General features: G+C 49.7%; 1 protein-coding gene across 13 annotated transcripts in view; it reads left to right on the top strand.

Annotated features, from left to right (window-relative positions):
* The window catches only part of MAP4 (microtubule associated protein 4), a 156,909-nt gene that overhangs the window by 82,383 nt on the left and 58,547 nt on the right, over positions 1-15,979 (top strand). For all 13 annotated transcript variants that reach the window (XM_032103298.1, XM_032100029.1, XM_032100863.1 and 10 more), the window contains 4 exons: positions 10,988-11,101; positions 14,481-14,591; positions 15,055-15,183; positions 15,848-15,922. In XM_032103298.1, coding sequence (XP_031959189.1) covers positions 10,988-11,101; positions 14,481-14,591; positions 15,055-15,183; positions 15,848-15,922 — 429 coding nt within the window. The remainder of the gene's footprint in view (positions 1-10,987; positions 11,102-14,480; positions 14,592-15,054; positions 15,184-15,847; positions 15,923-15,979) is intronic.

Raw genomic sequence — 15,979 nt, 5'->3', positions numbered from 1 at the left:
TAGTGCTAACAAATAGATTTGTTTCAAATATTTAGAGTTCAAGCAGTGGGTCAAGCTCTCCATCAGCCTCAGTGTGGGTCCAACCAGCACTCAGTTAATGTCATAATATCATAATATCATAGTATCATCTTTGAAGAAGTTCTTGAATGTTTTTAACTGCTCCCAGGCTCTTCCTCACATTGTCAAAGACTTTTAGTATCCTCTGGGGTTTTTTTTGCTTTAGATAGTTTTATAGACACGCAAATGACAGGCTCCTGTCTAGAGGAATTTAGGATGGAATCTAATTAAATCTCTTGCTGTTCTGTACCATAAGTAATGGTAAATAATAATAATGTCTCTTGACACATTGCAGTGGCACTTTATCTCCAAAGCACTTTGCAAATCTAAATAAAATATTACCAAAATTACATTATATTACCAAATAAAATATTAATAAAACATTTTCTCCTTTAATTTTCAGCCTTCTAGCTGCTCCATGCTCAGGCAGCGTTGCCCAGGCTGGATTTTCCACGGGACACATGGGGGGTTGGTGTCCCCCTTCCTTTGTCACAGGGCAGGCAGAGCTGGTGTAACCCTGGCCTGGGAACCTCTGTCTGCTCCTGCTGAAGTCAGCCATGGCAAACGGAGTCATTTAGCAGAATAAAAGCTAAAAGCCACTGGCAGAAAAGCGGCGTCCCCGTGCCAAACCCCGCTGCTTTGGGGGCTGCAGCAGCTGCAGGGCTGCTCAGGAGGGGGAGCAGCTCCAGACGTGCTCGGGGCTCGATGTGTTCAAGGGCAGGGCTGCAGTGCCTGCTCTGGGTCGTGTTTACGTGGGAGCCAAGGAGTGGAGGATCTTGTGTTTACTGGAAGTAGCCTTTGATTCCCAGCCTCTGGCCTTCGAGTGCGTGTAAGCGTGAGAAATGCATTGGCTGTGGATTTCTTGGAGCAGCACCTTTAGAGGCTCTGTTGGACACCTGTGAGCTCCTGCTGGAGCCCAGCGCTGCTCTGGTGGAACTGGGTGGGTTCTTGCTGTGGGACACACAGGTCTGGACGCTGGGACAGGGGCAGGCAGAGCCCGTGGCCCGCTCCTGCCCAGGGTGGCACTGGGGACGCGGTGCCAGCACCGCTGTGGCCCCGAGCACGTGGCCCTTCCCTCCGTGGGACCCTCACAGGCACCTGAAAAACCCCGGAAAGCTCCTGCCTTTCCCGGGCTGAGCTGGGAAGGGCCTGCTGAGGGGAGCTCTGGGAACGGCCGGGAATGGGGACACACGGAGGGAGGGTCACACACAGAGTGTCACACACACAGTGTCACACACACACACTGTCACACACACACACTGTCACACACACACAGAGTGACACACACACACAGTGTCACACACACACAGTGTCACACACACACACACAGTGTCACTCACACAGAGTGTCACACACACACAGAGTGACACACACAGTGTCACACACACACAGAGTGACACACACACAGAGTGTCACACACAGTGTCACACACACACACAGTGTCACACACACACAGAGTGACACACATACACAGAGTGTCACACACAGAGTGTCACACACAGAGTGTCACACACACACACAGTGTCACACACACAGTGTCACACACACTGTCACACACAGAGTGTCACACACACAGTGTCACACACACAGTGTCACACACACACAGTGTCACACACACACACAGTGTCACACACACAGTGTCACACACACACACACACTGTCACACACACAGTGTCACACACACAGTGTCACACACACAGTGTCACACACACACACAGTGTCACACACACACAGAGTGACACACACAGTGTCACACACACACACACAGTGTCACTCACACAGAGTGTCACACACACACAGAGTGACACACACAGAGTGACACACACACAGAGTGTCACACACAGAGTGTCACACACACACAGAGTGTCACACACACACACAGAGTGACACACACACACAGAGTGTCACACACAGTGTCACACACACACACAGAGTGACACACACACACAGAGTGTCACACACAGTGTCACACACACACACACAGTGTCACACACACAGTGTCACACACACACACAGAGTGTCACACACAGAGTGACACACACACAGAGTGTCACACACAGTGTCACACACACACAGAGTGTCACACACACACAGTGTCACACACACACAGTGACACACACACACAGAGTGACACACAGTGTCACACACAGAGTGTCACACACAGAGTGTCACACACACACACAGTGTCACACACACAGTGTCACACACACACACACAGTGTCACACACAGAGTGTCACACACACAGTGTCACACACACACAGAGTGTCACACACACACAGTGTCACACACACACAGTGTCGCACACACAGTGTCACACACAGAGTGTCATACACAGTGTCACACACACACAGAGTGACACACACACACAGTGTCACACACACAGTGTCACGCACACACACAGTGTCACACACACACACACAGTGTCACACACACACAGTGTCACACACAGTGTCACACACACACGCAGTGTCACACACACACAGTGTCACACACACACAGTGTCACACACACATACAGTGTCACACACACACAGTGTCACACACAGTGTCACACACATACAGTGTCACACACACACAGTGTCACACACACATACAGTGTCACACACACACAGTGTCACACACAGTGTCACACACACACACACAGTGTCACACACACACAGTGTCACACACACACAGTGTCACACACACACAGTGTCACACAGTGTCACACACACACACAGTGTCACACACACACACAGTGTCACACACATACAGTGTCACACAGTGTCGCACACACACACAGTGTCACACACACACAATGTCACACACACACAGTGTCACACACACACAGTGTCACACACAGTGTCACACACACACAGTGTCACACACACACAGTGTCACACAGTGTCACACACACACACAGTGTCACACACACAGTGTCACACACACACAGTGTCACACACAGTGTCACACACACACACAGTGTCACACACACACACAGTGTCACACACACACAGTGTCACACAGTGTCTCACACACACACAGTGTCACACACATACAGTGTCACACACACACAGTGTCACACACACACACAGTGTCACTCACACAGTGTCACACACACACACAGTGTCACACACACACAGTGTCACACACACACAGTGTCACACACACACACAGTGTCACACACAGAGTGTCACACACAGAGTGTCACACACACAGTGTCACACACACACAGTGTCACACACACACACAGTGTCACACACACACACAGTGTCACACACAGAGTGTCACACACAGAGTGTCACACAGTGTCACACACACACAGTGTCACACACACACACAGTGTCACACACACACACACAGTGTCACACACACAGTGTCACACACACACACACACAGTCACACACACACAGTGTCACACACAGTGTCACACACACACACAGTGTCACACACACACACAGTGTCACACACAGTGTCACACACACACAGAGTGACACACACAGAGTGTCACACACACAGTGTCACACACACAATGTCACACACACACAGAGTGACACACACACACTGTCACACACACACAGTGTCACACACACACACACAGTGTCACACAGAGTGTCACACACACAGTGTCACACACACACAGTGTCACACACACACAGTGTCACACACACAGTGTCACACACACACAGTGTCACATGCACAGTGTCACACACACACAGTGTCACACACAGTGTCACACACACACACAGTGTCACACACACACAGTGTCACACGCACAGTGTCACACACACACAGTGTCACACACACACAGAGTGTCACACACACACACACAGTGTCACACAGAGTGTCACACACACACACAGTGTCACACACACACAGTGTCACACACACAGTGTCACACACACACAGTGTCACACGCACAGTGTCACACACAGTGTCACACACACAGTGTCACACAGAGACACAGTCACACACACACACAGTCACACACACACACAGTGTCACACACACACAGTGTCACACACAATGTCACACACACACACAGTGTCACACACACACACACAGTGTCACACACAATGTCACACACACACACAGTGTCACACACACACACACAGTGTCACACACACAGTGTCACACACACAGTGTCACACACACAGTGTCACACACACAATGTCACACACACACAGTGTCACACACACACACAGTGTCACACGCACAGTGTTACACACACACAGTGTCACACACACACACAGTGTCACACACACACAGTGTCACACACACACACACAGTGTCACACACACAGTGTCACACACACACAGTGTCACACACAGTGTCACACACACACAGTGTCACACACACAGAGTGTCACACACACACAATGTGACACACACACAGTGTCACAAACACAGTGTCGCACACACAGTGTCACACACAGTGTCACATACACACAGAGTGTCACACACAGAGTGTCACACACACACAATGTCACACACACACAGTGTCACACACACAGTGTCACACACACACAGTGTCACACACAGTGTCACACACACACAGTGTCACACACACACAGTGTCACACACACACACAGTGTCGCCCACACACACAGTGTCACACACACTGTGTCACACACACACAGTGTCACACACACACAGTGTCACACACAGTGTCACACACAATGTCACACACACACAGTGTCACACACACACAGTGTCACACACAGTGTCACACACACACGCAGTGTCACACACACACACAGTGTCACACACACACAGTGTCACACACACAGTGTCACACACACACAGTGTCGCACACACACACAGTGTCACACACACTGTGTCACACACACACAGTGTCACACACACACAGTGTCACACACAGTGTCACACACACACGCAGTGTCACACACACACACAGTGTCACACACACACAGTGTCACACACACACACGCAGTGTCACACACACACACAGTGTCACACACACACAGAGTGTCACACACACACACAGTGTCACACAGTGTCACACACACAGTGTCACACACACACACAGTGTCACACACACAGTGTCACACACACACAGTGTCGCACACACACACAGTGTCACACACACTGTGTCACACACACACAATGTCACACACACACAGTGTCACACACACAGTGTCACACACACACAGTGTCACACACACACAGTGTCACACAGTGTCACACACACACGCAATGTCACACACACACACAGTGTCACACACAGTGTCACACACACACACAGTGTCACACACACAGAGTGTCACACACACAGTGTCACACACACACAGTGTCACACAGTGTCACACACACACAGTGTCACACACAGAGTGTCACACACACACAGTGTCACACACACAGTGTCGCACACACAGTGTCACACACACACAGTGTCACACACACACAGTGTCACACACACAGTGTCACACACACAGTGTCACACACAGTGTCACACACACAGTGTCACACACACACACAGTGTCACACACACACAGTGTCACACACACTGTGTCACACACACAGTGTCACACACACACAGTGTCACACACAGTGTCACACACACACACAGTGTCACACACACACAGTGTCACACGCAGTGTCACACACACACAGTGTCACACACACAGTGTCACACACACAGTGTCACACACACACAGTGTCACACGCAGTGTCACACACACACAGTGTCACACACACAGTGTCACACACACAGTGTCACACACACACAGTGTCACACACAGTGTCACACACACACACAGTGTCACACACACACAGTGTCACACGCAGTGTCACACACACACAGTGTCACACACACAGTGTCACACACACACACAGTGTCACACACACACAGTGTCACACACGCAGTGTCACACACACACAGTGTCACACGCAGTGTCACACACACACAGTGTCACACACACACTGTGTCACACACACACAATGTCACACTCACACAGTGTCACACACACAGTGTCACACAGTGTCACACACACACACAGTGTCACACACACACAGTGTCACACACACACAGTGTCACACACAGTGTCACACACACACAGTGTCACACCCACACAATGTCACACACACACAGTGTCACACACACACAGTGTCACACGCAGTGTCACACACACACAGTGTCACACACACTGTGTCACACACACAGTGTCACACACAGTGTCACACACACACAGTGTCACACACACACACAGTGTCACACACAGTGTCACACGCAGTGTCACACACACACAGTGTCACACACACACAGTGTCACACACAGTGTCACACACAATGTCACACACACACAGTGTCACACACACACAGTGTCACACACAGTGTCACACACACACGCAGTGTCACACACACACACAGTGTCACACACACACAGTGTCACACGCAGTGTCACACACACACAGTGTCACACACACACAGTGTCACACACACACACAGTGTCACACACACACAGTGTCACACGCAGTGTCACACACACAGTGTCACACACACACAGTGTCACACACACACAGTGTCACACGCAGTGTCACACACACAGTGTCACACACACACAGTGTCACATGCACAGTGTCACACACACACAGTGTCACACACACAGTGTCACACGCAGTGTCACACACACACAGTGTCGCACACACACACAGTGTCACACACTGTGTCACACACACACGGTGTCACACACACACAGTGTCACACACACAGTGTCGCACACACACACAGTGTCACACACTGTGTCACACACACACGGTGTCACACACACACAGTGTCACACACCGTGTCACACACACACAGTGTCACACACACACACAGTGTCACACACACACAGTGTCACACACAGTGTCACACACACACAGTGTCGCACACACACACAGTGTCACACACAGTGTCACACACACAGTGTCACACACACACAATGTCACACACACACAGTGTCACACACACAGTGTCACACACACACAGTGTCACACACAGTGTCACACACACACAGTGTCACACACACACAGTGTCACACACACACACAGTGTCGCCCACACACACAGTGTCACACACACTGTGTCACACACACACAGTGTCACACACACACAGTGTCACACACAGTGTCACACACAATGTCACACACACACAGTGTCACACACACACAGTGTCACACACAGTGTCACACACACACGCAGTGTCACACACACACAGTGTCACACACACACAGTGTCACACACACAGTGTCACACACACACAGTGTCGCACACACACACAGTGTCACACACACTGTGTCACACACACACAGTGTCACACACACACAGTGTCACACACAGTGTCACACACACACGCAGTGTCACACACACACACAGTGTCACACACACACAGTGTCACACACACACACGCAGTGTCACACACACACACAGTGTCACACACACACACAGTGTCACACAGTGTCACACACACAGTGTCACACACACACACAGTGTCACACACACAGTGTCACACACACACAGTGTCGCACACACACACAGTGTCACACACACTGTGTCACACACACACAATGTCACACACACACAGTGTCACACACACAGTGTCACACACACACAGTGTCACACAGTGTCACACACACACACAGTGTCACACACACACACAGTGTCACACACAGTGTCACACACACACACAGTGTCACACACACAGAGTGTCACACACACAGTGTCACACACACACAGTGTCACACAGTGTCACACACACACAGTGTCACACACAGAGTGTCACACACACACAGTGTCACACACACAGTGTCGCACACACAGTGTCACACACACACAGTGTCACACACACACAGTGTCACACACACAGTGTCACACACACACAGTGTCACACACACTGTGTCACACACACAGTGTCACACACAGTGTCACACACAGTGTCACACACACACACAGTGTCACACACACACAGTGTCACACGCAGTGTCACACACACACAGTGTCACACACACAGTGTCACACACACACAGTGTCACACACACACAGTGTCACACCCACACAATGTCACACACACACAGTGTCACACACACACAGTGTCACACACACACAGTGTCACACGCAGTGTCACACACACACAGTGTCACACACACTGTGTCACACACACAGTGTCACACACAGTGTCACACACACACAGTGTCACACACACACACAGTGTCACACACACACAGTGTCACACGCAGTGTCACACACACACAGTGTCACACACACACAGTGTCACACACACACACAGTGTCACACACACACAGTGTCACACACACAGTGTCACACACACACAGTGTCACACACACACAGTGTCACACGCAGTGTCACACACACAGTGTCACACACACACAGTGTCACATGCACAGTGTCACACACACACAGTGTCACACACACACAGTGTCACACGCAGTGTCACACACACACAGTGTCGCACACACACACAGTGTCACACACTGTGTCACACACACACGGTGTCACACACACACAGTGTCACACACACAGTGTCGCACACACACACAGTGTCACACACTGTGTCACACACACACGGTGTCACACACACACAGTGTCACACACAGTGTCACACACACACAGTGTCACACACACACACAGTGTCACACACACACAGTGTCACACACACAGTGTCACACACACACAGTGTCACACACAGTGTCACACACACACAGTGTCGCACACACACACAGTGTCACACACAGTGTCACACACACAGTGTCACACACACACAGAGTGTCACACACACACACAGTGTCACACACACAGTGTCACACACACAGTGTCACACACACACACAGTGTCACACACACACAGTGTCACACACACACAGTGTCACACACACACACAGTGTCGCACACACAGTGTCACACACACACAGTGTCACACACACACACAGTGTCACTCACACAGTGTCACACACACACACAGTGTCACACACACACAGTGTCACACACACAGTGTCACACACACACAGTGTCGCACACACACACAGTGTCACACACACAGTGTCACACACACACAGTGTCACACACACACAGTGTCACACACAGTGTCACACACACACAGTGTCACACACACACAGTGTCGCACACACACACAGTGTCACACACACACAGTGTCACACACACACAGTGTCGCACACACACACAGTGTCACACACAGTGTCACACACACACGGTGTCACACACACACAGTGTCACACACCGTGTCACACACACACAGTGTCACACACACACACAGTGTCACACACACACAGTGTCACACGCAGTGTCACACACACACAGTGTCACACGGCCCTGAGCTCACAGGGGCCACACCCCGGGGCCACAGCGGCGTTTAGAGCTCCAGGGCCTGTCTGGAAGTAATATTCAGATTTGTTATATTAATCATTACTCATATTCATTTTTATTCATATGTATTTATGTGTTTATATACATATATATTTATATTCATATTCATATGTCAGTGTGTCTATAAATTAAAAATATATAGAATGATATATAATTTATAATTTACATCTATTTATAAATATATAAAAATTATATAATGTATAAAAATATAATATAAACCACATGAAAATATATAAATGATGCAGTATAAAATATATATTGCAATATATATTAGATAATATAACATGCATGAAAACATAAAATATAAAGTATAGATAGTATAGATAGTATATATGCTATATAATTTATATATAGCATATATATACTTATATATTACATATATACATACATATACACTTATATATTACATTTATTTATCACATATATAAATTTTGCAATATATTATTGTGGAATGTATTATCATTTCACTTGTTTAAATTATAATTAAATTAATATGATTAATGATATGATGAATTAGAAGTAATATTTAAAATTCACCCCTAGTCAGAGGCTTGGACATGTTTCAAGTTCCAAGGAATCCCCCCCTGCTCTTCTAAACCCGAACTCTCTGAGCGATTGTTGAACCCACTGATGATTTGTACTGGTGGCTGTTCCTTGTTTAATGATGTAAAACAAACCCCAAACCCCACAAAAGCCATTTTTCATCTCATTCTTTCTCAATCACTTTATTACTATTATTATTATTATTATTAGAGTTTTTGGAGTTGGATCTCTGCCCGCCTTGCTGTGAGCTCCCAGCCTGCCGGGCACCTCCAGGCTGTTGCTTTTACAGAGCAAGGTCATGTTTTTAATGAATTCTTCCCTTCTGCTCCCTCTGTGCCTTACCATTGGGGTTGTTTTTATTAACTGCAGTTTTGCACTGAATTAAAGGTTGTAGTCAGGGGTATTTTGTGATGAATTTCCTCTCCTGAGCTCCAGGCTTGCAGGTGTTGCAGCCTAAGTGAAGGTAAAAATACTGAAAGCACGAAGGTAAAAATACTGAAAGCACGAAGAGATGTATTGGCAGGAGAGCAGAGAATGTTGTACGGGGGGTGAGAGAAGGAGTCACTGTAAATATTTCTGCATTTCTTTCCAGAGGAAACTGGAGCCAGTTTAAAACTTTAATGTCTACAGAAGAGTTGACAAATTCAGGCCTCCTTAAAATGAAAATAAAGCTAAAAGTCATTAGTCTGGGTATTGTTTTTGAGCCTTTCCACTGAGTTTGTCCTGTTTAAAGCTTCAGGACTTATGGTTTTGTTTCTTTTGTACAACTGGAGCACTTCCATGTGCGTCCTTTCTTGATCTTATATGTGCATCAGGACACAGAAATCCCCATTATTCTGTGGCTTGTATTTGAAGAGCCACAGTAAAAAATGAATATTATCGTCTCTGATTTGGCTGCCAGTCCTTCTTACCTGGGGATGTCACATCCCAGTGTCACATGGTGCAGCGATCCATTTAAAATATTTTAATGTTTGGCTTTTGACTGGGTGGTTTTCTTCTCCCGTGTCAGTATTCCCAGGAGAAATCATGGATGAGGAGATGTCCTACAAAGAGTTCCTGGATCGCAATGACTCCTGGTCAGCAGAGGAGAGGGACCTGTGCTTCAAACCCATGGACATGGCTGGTAGGATGGCTCAGGGGCCTGGAGCATCCCTGATTTTAGCAGCTGGGGGACCTCGTGGATTCCTGGCTGGAGTTCATTCTCATCCATTCTTGGCTCCATCCCTGTGGGGGCTTCTGCTCCCCTGCCTTTGACACCCCTGGGTTCCCCGGGCTCGGGGCCGGGCCCAGCCCTGCTCAGTGGCTTCATTTGGGATCTGGGTGGGGCTGTGCAGTGAACCTTCTGTGAGCCATGGCCAGCGCTGAGCTGGGTGGGATGTGGGATGTGGGATGTGGATCTGCTGGAGGGCAGGAAGGCTCCACGGGGGGATCTGGACAGGCTGGATCCGTGGGCTGAGGCCAGCAGGGTGAGGGTCAGCCAGGCCAAGAGCCAGGTCCTGCCCTCAGCGCTCTGTAACCTCATGGAGCGCTCCAGGCTGGGGCAGAGGGGCTGGAAACCTGGGAAAGGCCCTGGGGGTGCTGTGCCAGCGGCTGGACACGAGCCCAGCTGTGCCCAGGTGGGCAAGAGGCCGATGGCCCCTGGGCTGTGCCAGCCCCAGTGTGGGCAGAGCCCCAGGGCAGGGACTGTCCCCTGTGCTGGCCCTGCTGAGGGACCCCCTGGAATCCTGGGGGCAGCTTTGGGTCCCTCCTGACAGGAGAAACCTTGAGGGCTGGAGCGTGTCCAGGGCAGGGAACGGAGCTGGGAAGGGGCTGGAGCCCCAGGGGAATTCCTGAGGGAGCTGGGAAAGGGGCTCAGGCTGGAGCAAAGGAGGCTCAGGGGGGACCTTGTGGCTCTGCACAAGTCCCTGACAGGAGGGGGCAGCCGGGGGGGTCGGGCTCTGCTGGCAGGGAACAGGGACAGGAGGAGAGGGAATGGCCTCAGACTGGGCCAGGGCAGGCTCAGGGTGGATATTGGGAGCATTTCTTCACTGAAAGAGTGGTTAAGTGTTGGAAGGGGCTGCCCAGGGGCAGGGGTGGAGTCCCCTCCCTGGAAGTGTCCAAAACCCAAGCAGACACAGCATTTTGTGATGTCTTTTGGGGGTATTTGGTCAAAAAATGGAGCTGATGATCTTGGAGGTCTTTTCCAACCCCAATAATTCTGGGATTCTACGCCAGGAGCAGTTTTGAGGGACTCCCACAGCTGAGCTGCTGTGAGAACTGTGGGTTTCAGTGCAAACCTCCCCATACCCATCCCTCTGGACTGCAGCGTCCCCAGGCTCCGGGCAGTGCCCATCCCTCTGTCACACCCTGCCCTGCAGTGCAGCTCGGGCTGTCCCCGCAGCCTCGGCAGCTGCTGATGCTCTTGAAAATGAGCTGGACCTTGTGAAACCCGACCCCACAAACTGATACACTTTCACCCAGCAGCTTCCCCTCAATTTGCTCACTTTTTTCCCCTCATTCTTTGAAATTAAATTGCTTGCTGGCTCCAGGAGCACCTGGGAAATGTGTGTCCTGCCCAGCTTACCCCAGGCAATCAACCTGGAAAGATACAGGATGGAATTTCTCTTTTTAATATATTTTTGAGTACTGTAGGCCTGCTTAGTGCATGATTTTCTTACTGTCTGAATCTCTGTAAGAGATTCTGTGAAGAACTGATACATTTTTACAAGGGTAGGGAATGATTCAGGGAAGAACTGGAAGAGCCACAGGTTTGTTGGGTTTTCCTCCTGTTGCCATGTGGGTGCAGGAACGGGGCATTGATGTCATTATGCTCAAGAGCCAGATGTCAAATTCATTAATTAGGAACAATTTACATACCTGACTCATCACCCAGTGTTCTTTTGGCCTGAATAATGTGAATTTTTTGGTTTATTTGCTGCATGAAACCACATTTCTTTAGGTTTCATGTCCTTGGAGTGTCTTGCACACCTGTACAGGCTCCACATAAAGTTCAGGATCAAAGAGTTCCCTGTGTTGATATAAATGAGATTGCTTAGAGTTCCCATAATGGAGCAGAGGGATCAGAGGGCACAGAGCAGCTTTAAGGACTTGTCAAAAGGAGAAAAATGGGAACATCAGACTCAGAGGAGTCTGTGGGTTTATTCAATATTTAAATAATTTCCATCCACTCTTTGGAAAATGGGAGGATGATTTCCCTCCCAAGGAGAGGATTCTCTGGCCAGTGGTGTAAAGGATCTCCTGACCACCATCCCTGTAACAATCCTTGTTCCTTGGGGAGAAACAGGGGAAATTCCAGCCCTCCCACTTCTCCCCTTTTCCCTCTGGAGCAGAGATGGGGTTTGCCCAGAGATCTATTGCCCATTTTTTCCCTATCATCCAACTGCTGGGCAAGGAGGGAACATCAGCAGGATCTCTTTTAGTTTTAAACTTGTTTCAGTCATGATCTTTTTTTCTTTTTTCCCTTGGTTTTGGGGTTCATTTTTTAATTGGGAAGAAGGCAGTTGTTCAGGCCTGGCAATACTGTTCTAAACAGCTTGAAATCAAAGTATTCTGCTCGTTGCTCCAAGGCAAGATGTTGTCTTGGCATCTCAAATAACCTGACAGGTTTATGAAGGAATTCACTCAGCTCACCTGATCTTGACATCCCAGCACACATGGGAGCACCTCAGGCTGGGCTGTCAGCCCTGCAGGGAGCACATCTGGCATGAAAATGAGCCACAGCCCTCAATCAAATCCCTCTGAACTGGGTCTAACTGGAGGAAATCCGAGTGTCTGGAAATAGGGTGTTCACCTGGAGAAGGGAAGGACACAGGGAGAGCTCAGAGCCCCTTGCAGGGCCCGAAGGGGCTCCAGGAGAGCTGGAGAGGGACTGGGGACAAGGCCTGGAGGGCCAGGACCCAGGGAATGGCTTCCCAGTGCCAGAGGGCAGGGGTGGAAGGGACCTTAAAGCTCATCCCATTCCAGCCCTGCCGTGGGCAGGGACACCTTCTGCTATCCCAGATTGCTCCAAGCCCCATCCAGCCTGGCCTTGGACACTGCCAGGGATGGGACAGTCTGCTTGGGACACTGGGAAATGTTTTAGTTTCCCAGTAACTTGGTTAAAACACCAGTCCATCACCCCGGTTCATACTGGGATGCAGTTCCTGCCTGGGAGAGCTCAGAGGTCCCACACCTTTCCCTGCTCTGGGCTGAGCTGGGCCCTTGTCCTGACTCAGGTTCCCGGGATGTGTCCATCAGGGCAGAAGCAGCTGATTCCTCCTGGAGGGGAGGCACAGTTCCTCCAGGATCAGCCGTGATGCCCTTTCCCCAGGAATCAGCCTGAGCAGCTGAGTGTTACTTTGGGTGTAAATTCTCATTGGGAAGGTGTTTGCTCCTGGTAAATGATCCCAAAAGCAGCTTTTCCTCGGAAGTGCAGCGTTGGGATCTGGTGCATCTTCATCCTCTTGTTTCAATAACGTTCTCGTCCCCTGTGTGGTGACACTGCCTGGTTGTGTCCCTGCCAGACCCCTTCAGCATCCACAGAGGGGAGAACCTGCCGGATTTGTCCTTCCCTACGGACATGAAGAACGTGCCGCTGTTCCCGGGCCACGCCGATGCTTCCAGGGACATCCTTGGTGAGCTCCTGCTGGACACCCCTCTCCAGCTGCCAGCTGGGGAGTTTCCTCTCTTGCCTTTCATGTACTGAAAATTAAGGTTGTACATTCACAAGGCTTTTTTCCTGCTCTTGTTGTCGTGGCTAAAACCCGGATACTCAGGAACTGTTTCCACAAAGTGCTCTTGAGGATTTGAACTCTTGGATTATTGTATTAATATTGGATTATTCAGGGATTACCAGCCGGAATTCATGGGAGCAGAAACAGAAAGCCAAAGGAAATGATTTGCCTGTGTTTACTCTCTTACACCTTGTCAGAAAGTTCTGTAAAATACAGAATCAATGCTTTATGAGGCAGAGCTAACATTTGATGCAGATTTATCTGCGCTGCTGCTGAGCAGAACAGTCCAAGTGTGGTAGGACTTGAAATTTAGGAGAGGAGTCATTAGGGCTGGTGATTAACAAAAGGTTTTTTATTTCCTTAGCTCCACATGGATCCATGATGGGACCTGAACAGCCTTTCCTGGGGTCCCTGTATTCCCCTGCAGAGGCTCTGGACCCATCAGCCTTCATTGGCCTGGAGTCAGGCACAGAATTCCTGCCAGGAAAAGCAGGTGAGAAGCAAATGTTTTCTCTTACTGGCCAGGTTTGGAGGATTTGCAGCTGGAAAATCCCAGTTTATGAGTCCTAAAGAATCTTGGTGGGGAGTTGATACATAAAATGAGTCAAGATTAGAAAGTTTCCTGTTGGCATTGACAGCTCTTGGTTCAGGGGGAATGTTCTGGTGTGAGGCCCTGGCACAGGGTGCCCAGAGCAGCTGTGGCTGCCCCTGGATCCCTGGCAGTGCCCAAGGCGGGACAGGGGCTGGGAGCAGCCTGGGGTAGCAGAAGATGTCCCTGCCCATGAGATGAGCTTTAAGGTCCCTTCCAACCCAGACAAGTCTGGAATTACATCAGGAGATCACAGGATGGTTGAGGTTGGAAGGGAACTTTCCCAACCCCCCTGCTCAGGCAGGGCCACCCAGAGCCACTTGCCGCAGGAGAACTGAGGAAAGAAACTCCACTTTTGGGTCCTGGGGTCAGTGCAGGGTATAACTCTTGTCTGAGGGGAGCTTTCACTCCCAGTAATTGTGGAAGACCAGGATGTTCTGGGGCCTCTTAGAGGAAACTGAAAAGTTCCCTGAGGATGAACTCCCAAACCAGCAGAGTCAGGACCTTCCAGTGGGGAAGTAAAAGCCCTGTGGGGTCAGGCTGGACTCAGTGTGTTTGTTTCCCACAGCACCTGAAGAATACTGGATGGGAGCTCAGCAGGACATGAAGGGACCAGATACCTCCTTCTTTGTTGAGCCACCAGGTAAAAACAGTTTTGGGTTGATCTGCAGGAAGTGTTGGTAGAGAGCTCCTGAGCAGC

The sequence above is a fragment of the Corvus moneduloides genome, chromosome 1 (assembly GCF_009650955.1).
Source record: "Corvus moneduloides isolate bCorMon1 chromosome 1, bCorMon1.pri, whole genome shotgun sequence".
In the NCBI taxonomy this organism is placed as follows: domain Eukaryota; kingdom Metazoa; phylum Chordata; class Aves; order Passeriformes; family Corvidae; genus Corvus; species Corvus moneduloides.
The sequence above is the reverse complement of the archived record's forward strand: the minus strand, read 5'-3'. Positions and strand labels throughout refer to the sequence as shown.